Source organism: Antechinus flavipes, chromosome 2, assembly GCF_016432865.1.
Source record: "Antechinus flavipes isolate AdamAnt ecotype Samford, QLD, Australia chromosome 2, AdamAnt_v2, whole genome shotgun sequence".
NCBI lineage: Eukaryota > Metazoa > Chordata > Mammalia > Dasyuromorphia > Dasyuridae > Antechinus > Antechinus flavipes.
Window position 1 is genome coordinate 493995344 of NC_067399.1, and position 13149 is coordinate 494008492.

At 42.1% G+C, this 13149-nt stretch overlaps 1 protein-coding gene across 1 annotated transcript in view; it reads left to right on the forward strand.

The window, feature by feature from the left end:
* The window catches only part of SLC12A3 (solute carrier family 12 member 3), a 48448-nt gene that overhangs the window by 20586 nt on the left and 14713 nt on the right, over positions 1 to 13149 (forward strand). The window contains exons 13-22 of the mRNA XM_051979891.1: positions 77 to 178; positions 547 to 702; positions 2707 to 2806; positions 3878 to 3989; positions 4672 to 4812; positions 5613 to 5719; positions 8510 to 8592; positions 8678 to 8749; positions 9159 to 9260; positions 10628 to 10739. Of these exons, the coding sequence (XP_051835851.1) occupies positions 77 to 178; positions 547 to 702; positions 2707 to 2806; positions 3878 to 3989; positions 4672 to 4812; positions 5613 to 5719; positions 8510 to 8592; positions 8678 to 8749; positions 9159 to 9260; positions 10628 to 10739 (1087 nt within the window). The remainder of the gene's footprint in view (positions 1 to 76; positions 179 to 546; positions 703 to 2706; positions 2807 to 3877; positions 3990 to 4671; positions 4813 to 5612; positions 5720 to 8509; positions 8593 to 8677; positions 8750 to 9158; positions 9261 to 10627; positions 10740 to 13149) is intronic.

A 13149-nucleotide genomic window follows, 5' to 3' on the forward strand; every position in this document is an offset into this window, starting at 1 on the left:
GTCCACTCAAATCTATGATGGATCAGGATGGTCAGGATTGTTCACAACTGTTTCCCTCCCTCCCTGGTCCTTGCAGCTGAGCTCAACACCATTGCCCCCATCATCTCCAACTTTTTCTTGTGCTCCTATGCACTCATCAACTTTAGCTGCTTCCATGCCTCCATCACCAATTCTCCAGGTAAGTGCTGATGGGGAAACAGAAGCCTCCTAGCTTATTAGGACCACCATGTCCCAACTCTCCCTTCTCAATGTCTTCTCTCTAAAGACTGAGTTACACCAGGAGTTCTGCACTCATATCAAAGACTAGTTCAGGTCCTTCAGGTATATCTGCCCAAATTTAGGACAAGACCTTGCAGTATTCAAAGAATATCCTTAAGGGTCTAGTAGGCAAGATCCCACATGAAGAATCTATGTTTCCTGCTTCTTGGCAAAATCAGAGTTTTCTTCATTCACTTCCCCCTAGAAACTGGAGTTGTTATCATCAGGTACTGGGAGAGGGTCTGTCCACTGTCTTCTATGCCAGCTCAACCTTCCTCTCTGTCCCAGGATGGAGACCCTCATTTCACTACTACAACAAGTGGATAGCCCTATTTGGGGCAATCATCTCTGTGGTCATCATGTTCCTCCTCACCTGGTGGGCAGCCCTTATCGCCATTGCTGTGGTCATCTTCTTGCTGTTATATGTGCTCTACAAGAAGCCAGGTGAGACCTTGGTGGAATTTGGGGAGCTTTGGTTATTCATTTGTCTGCAAGGAGGAAGTTGTAGTGTAGCAAAAACTACGATCTCTGTATCATGGAAGTGATCCCTGACATTTGTATAGCACTTTATAGTTTATAATATGACATTCACATAGCTTTTCCTGGTTACAAGATACTTTCCATAGATGTTTTCTTCACAACAACCCCATGGAGTATATGCTTTGCTATGAGAAATCCATGACTTTTTCAGTCATGGAAGATTTCAGCTCCTCCATGACTTTCCTTCCATTCTTTGGGGTTCTTTCTTGTTTTCTAAAGAATTTTTTATTGAAGCACTACACTTTGTGTGTATACTTTGATTCTCTTACTATCTCAGGGGCACCGATATTAATATTGAGCTACCCATTTCCCATTTATTTAAAAGACAGTACTAGTACACAAAAGGTCCTTAGAGATCAACTAGTTCACTCTCTCTATTTTACAGATGAGAAGACTGAGCCCATGAAAGTTAAGGATTTTGCTAGAACCATACAGCTAGTACATGAAAGACCTGGGATTTGAATCCAGATCATAATTCATCATAGATTTAGAAATAGACCTTAAAGATCATTTAATCCAAGAACAATAGTTTAAAAATAAAGAAACTGAAACTCAGAGACAAAGTAGTAGGGTCAAGAGTTGAACTCAAATCTTCTGACCTCATACCAAACATTCTTTCTATTTGCCATAGTGCCTTTTGTTTCCAAGGTCATTGTTCTTTCTAGCATCCCTCATTATCCTCCCTACTCACCTCTTTCCTATTTCCTATTTCCTAACCTCACCTATATTTCCTATAACTCACCTGTTTCCTGGATAGATAGCTAACTGACAGATAGAGAGAGAGAGAGACAGACATATGTATATGGCCCCTCTCCTGCTATCTTTCCCTTATTCATTGAATCACTGGCTTTTTGCCCATGATATCAAACAATCCAGAAGTGGCTAGGGGAAGTATTAATATTTCCATTTTACAGAAAAAGAAACTGAGGCTCCAAGATCCTGAGCAATTTTATCCAAGATAATGCACTACTTAGATGGCAGAAATTAGATGGCAGCTTGTTCTCCTGACTCCTGCTCCAGATTCCTTTCCCTCCTTTTCCTCCCTGCCTTGCCATTGACAAAACCTTTTCAGGGCTATTGTTTAATTTTCTCTGCCCTTCCCCCAATCCCTCCCAGTCACCTTGAAAAGGAGGACAACAGGGATGATCACTCTCCTAATGCAGATGAGGAAATTTTTAGAAATGACTAAAGACGGATGGTCCTATAGAGTTGTCCAACGGGCAGTGATGCCTGCTGCAGAGTATGATGGAAACGATGTTTGCCCCATTTGCTATTTTCTTTTTCTTAAGCCAGTCTTGTAGATACTCCCTCCTCCGCCTATCAAAAAGATGGCTCTTTTTGGCAAGATATTATAAGCAAAGTAATTGTAAACCTTAAAGTCTCATTTCCAAGTCAACTAAACTGGGACATGTTTTTGTGAAGATGTCACTGCCCCAGAGTCAGATGAGACCTGCATTCAAGCCCTTGCTCTTTTTCTCTAATCTAGAATAAGTCAGTGCCCTGGGCCTCACTTTCTCATCGGAAAATAAGGATCTTGGACCAGATGATTTCTAGGGTCCCTTCTAGCCCTAAATCTACATCCCTGGGTTGGATACACATTAGCTGAGTGACCTTGGACACGTCCTTTTGAATTTTCTGAGCCATAAGTTCTCATCTATAAAATAGGAACATTAATGTTTACACTACTTACCTAAAGTTTGTTGTAAGGAAAATGGTTTGTGAACTTTAGAACACAATGGTTTTATTATGAGTTGTTTTCATTAATTCCTGTAGCATGGCTTTACCCCTGGCTGCTGGCCAGATCCCTTGACGCCGTCCTACCCGCTACCTCTGAGCTACATGTTGTGTTCTTCCAAAGCTGTAAAACTCTTCTTCCTTCCTCTCCTCCCAACTTCTCTTTCTCTCCAGAGGTGAACTGGGGATCTTCAGTCCAAGCTGGCTCCTACAACATGGCCCTGAGCTACTCAGTAGGACTTAATGAAGTTGAAGAGCACATTAAGAATTACAGGTGACCAGGGCACCCTTTTGTCCCCGTGACCAGTTGTTCTTAAACACAGACATCCCTGCCTTCACCCGCCCTGAGAATCAGCAAGCAGCTAGTCAGCAAATGAGTCTTAAGCATTTACCACGTGATGGGCACCTCACTAGGGCCCAGAACGTAGCTGCCTCCCCAGAGCTTCTGAACAAAGATGCTGACAGACAGCACGGGCACTGTATAAATTCACTGACAAAAGAAGTCAGAAATTATACTCACTAAGAGTATTTTATGGTTCCTATGACTACTCCACGAATGCTGTCCTCTGCCACCTCGCTGGAGCACAAAAGGGGCCCCAGCTTCCTGAGGGCCGTGCCACGTTCTGGCAGCTTCTGTCTGCTGGCAGACTGCCTGTGTCTATGCTAAGGAGAAGCCTCGCCCAGTGCAGAGGCTCATCGCCAGGCTGGCCTTGGGACGGATATTCAGACCTCAGCAACTCTGAGAAACCTTCTATTCAGCAGGAAAGGAATGTTAGAAGAAGTATTCACACTGATAAAATGACAGGGCCTTGAATGTTTGAAATATTTGTATTCCTGCTGCTGAGGAGGCTCGTTGTATTGTTAAGTTGTTTCAGTCATGTTCCATACTTTGTGACCCTATTTGAGATCTTCTTGGCAGAGGTACAGAAGTGGTTTGCTATTTCCTCCTTCAGCCCATTTTACAGATGAGGATCCTGAAGAGTTAAGTGACTTGCCCAAAGTCACCCAGCTAGTAAGTGTCTGTGGCAAGATTTGAACTCAGGCGAATGAGGAGTCTTCTTGACTCCAGGCCTAGCTGCTAAAGGAGGCTCATTGTAGGTAATAAAGGCTTGATTAACTGCCTGCTTGTTTCTTAATAAAAATGATCCTATCCATTTATATAATGACATATTTTTCATAAAGTTTGCATGTAATGATTTCAGGTTAATAAAGTGCCTGGGACATAGGTCAGATTTTTGCAAATGAAGAAATAGATGCAAGGCATAGAAGAGGGAAAGTACCCATGGAAGTTCAGCAGTCGCTCCATTCTTTGCATCCCTGACATTTTCTCCTTTTTGATTCTCAGACCCCAGTGCCTGGTTCTCACTGGGCCACCCAATTTCCGGCCAGCCCTGGTGGACTTTGTGGGCACATTCACTAGGAACCTCAGCCTGATGATCTGTGGCCATGTAATCATTGTGAGTGTCTGCCTCCTTTTTCTCCTCTAGATCTGGGGTGGGAACAACCCCAGGCTGGGACAGGCACAGGCTGTTTTCTGCAAACTTGTCCAGCTCAGGCTAATAATGGAGGTGAGGGACTTTCCATGGAGCATATAGGAACACACATGTATGAGGGTATCTCCTGCTAAAGAAGCTCTAAGGGATCCCTATTGACTTTAGTAGAAAATATAAATTAATTTCATTAGCATTTAAAATTCTTCACAATCTGGCTACATCCTCCATGTCTACTTTAATATAACATCACCAGCTGACTTCATGTTTTTTTCCTCCTTTGTCACCTTCTCTTTCTCTCCATTTTTTATTTTCTGCCCTTTCTCCTTTACTCCACATAGATCCAGATTCCAGCTTTGTCCTTTGTGGACCTACCCCACCTGGGCCTCAGTTTCCCTACAATAAAATAAGGGATGGGGAGGATAAGGGACCAGACATTCCCTAAGGATCCCTTGAGACTCTAAAGCCTTTTCTCCTGCCTCCTCTTCTTTCCCTTTTCTTCTATCTCCATTCACTAGGCCTTCCAGATCTGTGTCTTGTTGGTGGGGCCGTAGACGTGAGCCAACACTGAGATAGTGTAGACTTCTCCACACAGCAGCCCCTGATTCTCTGGGGTGGGATGGGGCTCTCTCTTGCACTCCTCTGGCAGGGACCTCGAAAACAGAGAATGCCAGAGCTCCGACTTATCTCCAACGGACACACAAAGTGGCTGAACAAAAGGAAGATCAAGGCTTTCTACTCGGATGTGATCGCAGAGGACTTGAGGAGCGGAGTCCAGATTCTAATTCAGGTGAAGTGATTGCCTGGAGAAAAGCAGTGAGCCCCAATAGTGCCCATCCCCAATTAACCATGGGACTCTGGAGACACCATTTTCCCTCTCTGAGTCTGCTTCTTTTGTGGATGAAGGAGCATCCAGCCTGCTCTGAATGACCTTCCCTGAAAATCCATAGTCATTCCTCTCAGTCTTTTCAGAGGGGAAGCTCCTTCTGGACTCTAATCACTCTTACAGTGGGTTTCTGCCCTCATTCTGCCATCTTGGCCCCACCTCCCTACTCTTGCAGTGGAGATCCCTACTTCATAGAATCTTCCAATTAGAGCCAGAAGAGATTTTGGAATTTGTCAGGTCCAACCTCTTCAGCCTAAAGATGAGGACACTGAGGCTAAGAGAGATTAGGTGATTTATTTAGTCACGCGGCTAGCTGAGAAATATTTGAACTCAGGCCTGCCTCTCATATTCCATTGAGAGAACATTTTTGTTTTAGATGATTTCCCCTGAATTTGGGGGAGCTCAGCATGGGGAGCAGGGGAGCTAAATGGGGAGACTTATCCCTGACTCTTCATTATTAGAGTTGATTTTTAATTGTGCCAAACCTACAGTGCTTGATGCTGAGTGCGAAATAAAAATGAATAAGACATAGATGGTCTCCACTCTCAAGAAACTTATCATCTAGTAGGGGAAGTAATTTCCTGCATTAATTCAGGGAAACAGGCCAAGAATTATAGCTCTAGAGCCAGAAGAAAGCTTAGAGAGCATCCACTTGTGAATGATGGAGAACTGGCAATACTTCTTTAGCTATTTCTTGAATACAGGCATCCGGTCTTGGGAAGATGAAGCCCAACATTCTGGTGGTCGGATACAAAAAGAACTGGCAGTCAGCTCATCCAGCAACAGTGGAGGATTACATTGGGATCCTACAGTGAGTTCAAGGGTCTTCAGGGGAAGCAGTCCTCTGTCTCCATCAGCTCTTGGATCCAGCCAAAGTGGGGAGGGAGGATGGCTGATAGAGATCAGGAGATGAGAGATTCTGAAGGCTTCTTAGCATGGGCAGAGTATCTCCCCTACTCTCACCTTAGTCTTGGCATTAAGTCTCTGGGCCGAGGCCTTCTGCAGTTAAGAGAAGGGCATGTTTGACAAATGGGTCACACCTATGATTTTAATTTGGCAGCTATCTCAGGGCTAATCTATGGATCTGTTCTCTCAACGAAAATGTCCAAATCACTTTCCTACCTTAATGGCAAATGGAGCCAGAGTGGCATAAAGACTATTATTGTGCTGGGAGCCAAGAGAAGTGGGTTTTTGTCCTCCCATTATCCCTCCCTAATTAGCCACAGGTCTCTGGACACATCACTCTCTGAGTCTGCTTCCTCTGTAAAGTGGCAGGTCAGACTAAGTGATTTCCAAGGCCCTAACCAATTTCAGCATTCTAAGATTCTGGTAGAAAATGACTTTTCATAATGGGGCCATCTTCATCATCGGCGCTTTTTGGCCAGACCTACATAGGAGACCCAGAAACCTTTGAAAATTGGTCTCTGTTTATATTGAACCTGTGAATAATAAAAATAAATAAATAAAAATTAAAAAACAAGAACAAAAAACCACTCTGATATCACCCCCCCATCCCATCCCTGCCCCTTGTTTTAAAAGAGGCAGTAGAGTGTAGTGGAAAGAGTACAAAATCAGCTGGCAAGAGACTGGAGATCTTATTTTGATTCCTTAACTTGCTGCATGATCTTAGGCAAGTCACCTAACTCCTCATCCTCAGTTTCCTATACTGAAATTGGCAATGATGATATTGGAACTGCTACCTCACAAGGGGAATGAGAGTTGTATGCATGGAAGTACTTTGTGATTGGGAAGGGTCAGGGATTGGACCTGGAAAGTCCCAATTGTCATCTCCTACAGGAAATCTTTTCCAGTCCCTTTTAATTCTAATACCTGCTCTCTCTGTTAATTATTTCCTATTTATCTTATATTATTTTGTGTGTAATCTTCCCCATTAGATTGTGAGCTCAGGATTGGCTTTTTCTTTGCTTTGTGACCCCAAGTCTTAGCAGAGTGCTTGGCATATAGTAGGTACTTAACAAGTATTTAATGATTGATTAGTATAGGGAACTCCCAGTGTGGAATTTCTTCTACCGATCTAAGACAGCAGTCTTGAGGGATTATCTAGAGTTCTGAGAAGTTAAGTTGTTTGGATCACACAGCCAGTCTGGATCAGAAGCAAGACTTGACCCCCAACTGTTCTTGTTTCCAAGGCCAGTTTTCTTTATACTGTGCCATGTTGTTTCTTGTAAAGGAAGATACAAATTTGAGCTAGTAAATTGAGGGTTGCAATCAACTGGGTCCTGGATAGTCAAGATTGTGTTGTACCAGGATAACCTGATAACTTGTAGTCATTAAGAAGTTGTTTTTAGTAAGCATTTGCTGTGGGGCAGCTGGATGCTCAGTGAATAGCTACCTGGAATCAGGAAGACCTGATTTTCTTAGGTATGTGACCCTGGTAGTCACTCTTTGTATTTCAATTTCCTCTTCTGTAAAATAGGAGTAATAACAGCACTTACTTCCAAAGACTGTTGTTGTTGTTTCTCATCATATTGTTGTGAGGATCAAATGAGTTAACAAATATAAAGCACTTTGTAAACCTTAAAGTGCTAAACAGATGCTAGATATTATTATGGTAGTTGTTGCTGTTGTTGTTATTAAGAGGTATGACGAAAAACCCCTGCCCTTTGAGAATTACTGAAAAGAATACTAGATTTGGACTCAGAGGTTGCAGTTTAGTCCTCCTCATTGTGTCTAACTCTTTGTGACTCCATCCAGGGGTCCTCAAACTGTTTAAATAGGGGGCCAGTTCACTGTCTGTCAGACTGTCGGAAGGCCGGACTATAGTAAAAACAAAAATTTTGTTTTGTGGGCCTTTAAATAAAGAAACTTCATAGCCCTGGGTGAGGCGGATAAATGTCCTCAGCTGCTGCATCTGGCCAGGGGCCGTAGTTTGAGGACCCCTGCCTTAGATCATATCATGTCAATACTGTCCATGAGAGTTTTTGGCAGAGATGCTGGAATGATTTGCCATTCCCTTTTCCACTTCATTTTACAGATAGGGAAACTGAGGCAAATAGGGTTAAGTGACTTGCCTATGGTCATGTAGCTTAGTAAGTGTCTGAGGCCAGGAGATGAGTGTTCTGCCTCCAGGCCCCACACTCTATCCATAATGCCACCTAGTTGCCCCCCAAAACCAATCTGACTCCAAATCAGAGCTCTTTCCAGTGTCCCACCCTCTCTCTTGTGTCCTTCCTTCCTTCCCAGCACTCCCTCAGCTCCCAAATACTGTGACTCATCCTAACCCCCCTCCTCTTGCATGAAGGAAAGCAGATCTGACGCACTCAATCATAATAAAGCCCTGGGGACTTCCTATGTTTTTCTCCTTTCCAGGACACCTGCTGTTGTAGAAGGGGAGCTTAGAGATCCATTAGCTTAGCCCCAAGCATCTCTGGGGAGAATCTCTAACAGAGCAGCCTTCAGATAGGGAGATATTTGGGGACAAATACCCTTCCCCCGATAGCAGTAGGCCATCATCCAAGCATAAGGCTTTCCCTGTGAAGGATACTTACTTTCTCAACCAGAGAAAGAGGTCTGTGCTGATTTCCTGATTCAAGAAACTCCAAGTATACAGTGGGCAGGACTGTGTTTATTCTTTCCCCAGTGATGCTTTTGATTTCAACTATGGTGTGTGTGTGATGAGGATGAGAGAAGGTCTCAACATCTCCGAAGTGATGCAAGCCCACAGTAAGTGCCGCCCTCTGCTTCCCAGCCACTCGGGGGCCACCGGCACAGTCGGCATTCAGGACCACCTCTCTGCTCTCTCTTGTAGTTAATCCTGTATTTGACCCTACTGAAGACCAGAAAGAAGCCAGAGCCAATGGAGCTAGGCCGTCTGTCAGTGGTACACGTCAGTCCCCTCTATGATTCAGCCTTCAGGGATCTGTCAACCTGTGGGGCAGTTAGTTAGCTGACTGGCCATGGCCACATTCTCCCACGTTCTCCCTCTTTTAGAATCATGGTAGAGAAAAGGTCACTGAAAGGGCTGGTGATAGACTTGTCCATGACATAGTATGTGTGTTTTGGGATGGCCCCAGGGAGTCCCCACAGCCCTACAGTACAGTTAGGATCAAGGAGCAGGAATGGGGGAGGGGAGGGTACTTTTTGGTCTGCCAAAGGGAAAGGAGAAAAGGTTCATGGATGAAGGTGAGTGAGCCACCTGTCCCCCAACCACAGAGTCATAAGTAGTATGTCTTTTATCTTTTTCTATTTTCTTTGCCTATTATCTATGTCTATTATTTTTTTTTTTCTAGTAAACCCGGAAGTTCTGGTAGCTGAAGAACAAGCCAGCACAATATTTCAATCTGAACAGGGCAAGAAGACCATTGATATCTACTGGCTCTTTGATGATGGAGGTCAGTAATTCCCACAGTGCCAGGAGATTTCTGAGGGATAAGTCTAAAAAGGAGTCTCTCTGCCTTTCTCTTTGGCATCTCACATTCCCTAATAGTTTCTCCTCCCTATGTTTTGGGGCTATTTTTACCATATCTTTGACCTGACACAATAGTTTCTAAAAAGGATATTGATCTAGGAATCCTGTCTTGTTGCTTGAGTTTCCTGAGGCCTCTTGACTGATTTTTCCAGCAATTGGCTATGAAATTTGGATGGATTCCCCCCTCTCTGTATATCTTAGTCTTATGCTGTGGAAATAGAAACAAATAGATGATTCTCAGTTTCTTGCCACTCAGATCCTATGATGTTAATCCTATGACGTACTTCTCTTTCTTCTCAGAAATGTGCTGATAATAGAACATTATAGAATGATAGAATTTTGGAGCTGAAATGAAATAACTAATTCACAGACCTCCCCATCCCTTATTTTTTACAAATAAAGGAACTAAAAACTAAGGATTGGAGTGGTGAAGTCTCTAATGTCTTTTCTAATTTAACAATAATAATAGCATTTACAGAACTTTTATAAATATCTCATTTTATCTTTATAATAATAATAAAGTATTATTTTATAATACTTCTATTATGTCAAATATTTTATCTTTACAATAATCAAGTATTATTGTAAAGATAAGTATTATTAGTATCCCCATTTTACAGATGAGGAAACTGACGCAGAGGTTAAGTGACTTGCCCACAGTCACATAATTAAGACTGGATTTGAGCTAAGATCTTCCTGACTCCAAGCCCAATGCTCTATCCACTGCATCACCTTGCTGCCTACATTCTATAATTAAGTGAATTATTTAAGGCTTAGACAGTTTCGAAACCCAAAACCAGAGCCCAGGTTTCAGTCAACTACATTGCTTTCAAATTTTAAATGTGTTATGTATTGTAGCAGAAAACAAAAGAAGAAGTAAAGAAAAGATGGATTCTTATGAATTTCTGCTACTAATATATATTTGGACTGATATTTGTTGTTATATATTTTGAATCCTCCCTGATGTTCTGCTGGGCACATGGCAATGTTCTATTTTGCTTTGTATTCCTTTTCTATTTTTCTTTTTTCTTATTCTGTTTCTCTAAAAATAAATTTGGATGAAAAAGAAAAAAAAAACAAATTTTAAATGTTTTTCTTTTAATAACGCATCTAGTGTAGTTCCTTGAACAGAGTGGTTGGAATTTCACAAAAAGTTATTGATTAAGTGACAAAATCTACCTAGGAGATCCACAGGAGGCAGTAAAACACTGTGACCCAGCAGAGTTAGGTGGGCAATGGGGCTTATACCACTGGCTCTAATGCACTTTTGACATCTTTTACTTTGGCAAGGGCTCACCCTCCTGATTCCCTATCTTCTTGGTCGAAAGAAGAGGTGGAACAAGTGTAAGATTCGAGTGTTTGTTGGGGGCCAGATCAACAGGATGGATGAAGAGAGAAAGGCGTAAGTGGATGTGGATTGAGACTTATTTCTCTTACCATAAGCCAATATTCTCTAAGTTTGGGGCATTTGAAAATACTCAAGGACCTGGTTAAGACACTCTTTGATGAAGCAGTGGTATGCTGATAGATATTTAATAACTGAATCTCAGGGGGAGGAGGAATTATGCAGGATGCACCAGTTTCTTAGGTTGAGACAATCAACAGAACAATAAATTAAGTCTTGATCTTGGCATTTGCCAGTTTCTGAGGTGTAAATGCTCACTGAAAATTAATTGTTGAAGTGACTCCAGGACACCCCTGAATGTAAGCAGGTCAGGCTAAGGCTGTTTAAGTCAATTCAAGTTAATAAGCATTTGTTAAGCACTTACTGTGTTCTTGTACTATGCTGAATACTAGAGATAGGAAGAAAGGAAAAAAAGTCTGCTTTCAAGCAACCTCCAGTTTAATGTAGTAACAACATACAAAGAACTATGTATAATTTGTCTAAACAAGATAAAAACAGGATAAATTGGAGATAATCTCAGAGGGAAGGCATTAAGATTAGAAAGGAATGTGAAAGACTTCTTGCAGAAAGTGGGGTTTCATTGGGACTTGAAAACCATGGAAGCCAGAAGGCAGAAATTAAAGAGAGAGTTCCAGGAATAAGGGGATGAGAATCGGGGACAGCCAGAAAAAATCCATGGAGCCAAAAAATAGTTTCTGGAGCAAGGAACACAAAAGGCCAGTGTCATTGTATCATCAAAGTTCTTTGAGGGGAATAAAATATAAGAAGACTGAAAATAAAGAAAGAGGCTAAATTATGAAAGACTTGAGCCAAACAGAGGATTTTATATTTGATCCTTAAGGTAATAAGGAACCACTGAAATTTATTGAATTAGTGGGGGACATGGGGTGACATGGTCAGACCTATGTTTTAAGAAGATCAGGTTTTTTTATTTTTTTAATTTATTTTTTATTTTATTTTATTTTTGCTAAGGAGGCAATTGGGGTTAAGTGACTTGCCCAGGGTCACACAGATAGGAAGTGTTTCGTGTCTGAGAATAGATTTGAACTCAGGTGCTCCTGATTCAGGGCTGATAGTCTAACCACTGCACCACCTAGGTGCCCCAAGAAGATCAATTTCACAGCTAAGAAGAAGTTGGACTGGAATGGAAACACATATAGAGCAGAGGAACGTATCAGAAAGCTAGAAGGCTACTGCAATAGCAACCCCAGTCACTCAAATAACCACACAGTAGGGAGATCTCACCTGTGAAGCAGTCCCACAGCAAAGACTATAAGCTCTAGTGCTCAGTGTTTGATTATTTTAAGAGTCGAATTGTTCCTATTAGAGAAAGATTAGAAATTGTTATTGGTTTCATATCTGCTTTTCATACTTCTGAAAATGCCAGGTGCCAAGGACAAGCTTATACCACTTCCACTGTGAGTTAAAGAACATGATGGGAAGTGTGAATTTGCTCTGAAAATCATATTAAATATCATATTGCTTGCCTTATCAATGGGTGGAGGAAGGGAGAGATAGAGGAAAAGAGGGAGACTATTCAGAACTCAAAAGCTTTTAAAAATGAATGTTAAAAATAAATTTATTTTTAAAAAATGAAAATAAATTATATCAGGGGGAGATCATTTGTGAGGGAGACAGTCATACCTTCCCCTTGGGTAAGAAGCTAATAAGGAGTGGAAGGAGGTGAAGACTATAATCCTTCAGAGAAAGTGATAAGCAACTTACACAGGCCGCAGGGACATGTCCTTCTGACAGTTTCCGCTCTCAACTTCTATCCCAGCTCCTTCCCTACTCATCAGCTTCACTGGCATTAGCTAGATTAGCCTCTCAATGAGCTCTCTCCTTGCTCTCCCCACTTTTTAGATAATTGTCCTTAAAAAGACAAATTAAACCATGTAGAATCACCACCTGTGTGGATGCTTTGAAGGCCTTCTCTGATCTGACTCTCCCGTACACATGTATGTATGCAAATATATCTCTTTCCTCTCTCAAGCACACGACCTCCATTTAAACCAAGGCAGTCTTTTTCGTAGAAACCAGTGGTTCTTGTCTGGATCTTTCCTTCCATCTGAATGGCCTTCCAACTCTATCCCCTCTATCTCTCCAAATCTAGCCCACTCTTCAAGGCCCAGCTCAAGCTCTTTACCTCTTCTGTGAATCCATCCTGATCCAAAGAGATGTCTCCCTTTTAAAAATGTCCACAGCACCAAAAGTTAGAGCCCCCTAGCCAGAAAATTCAATGGTTTTTGTTGCATTCCCTTCAAGTCTCTAAGTCACTTGAGGATAGGGACTGTTCCTTGGTGTCTTTCACAGTATTTGGCACATCGTAAGCATCCAGGGAAGTAGTACTTTAGCAATCTAAGCACCCCCAAAATCATACCATAGAAAGGTCTCAGCTCTGAGTAAG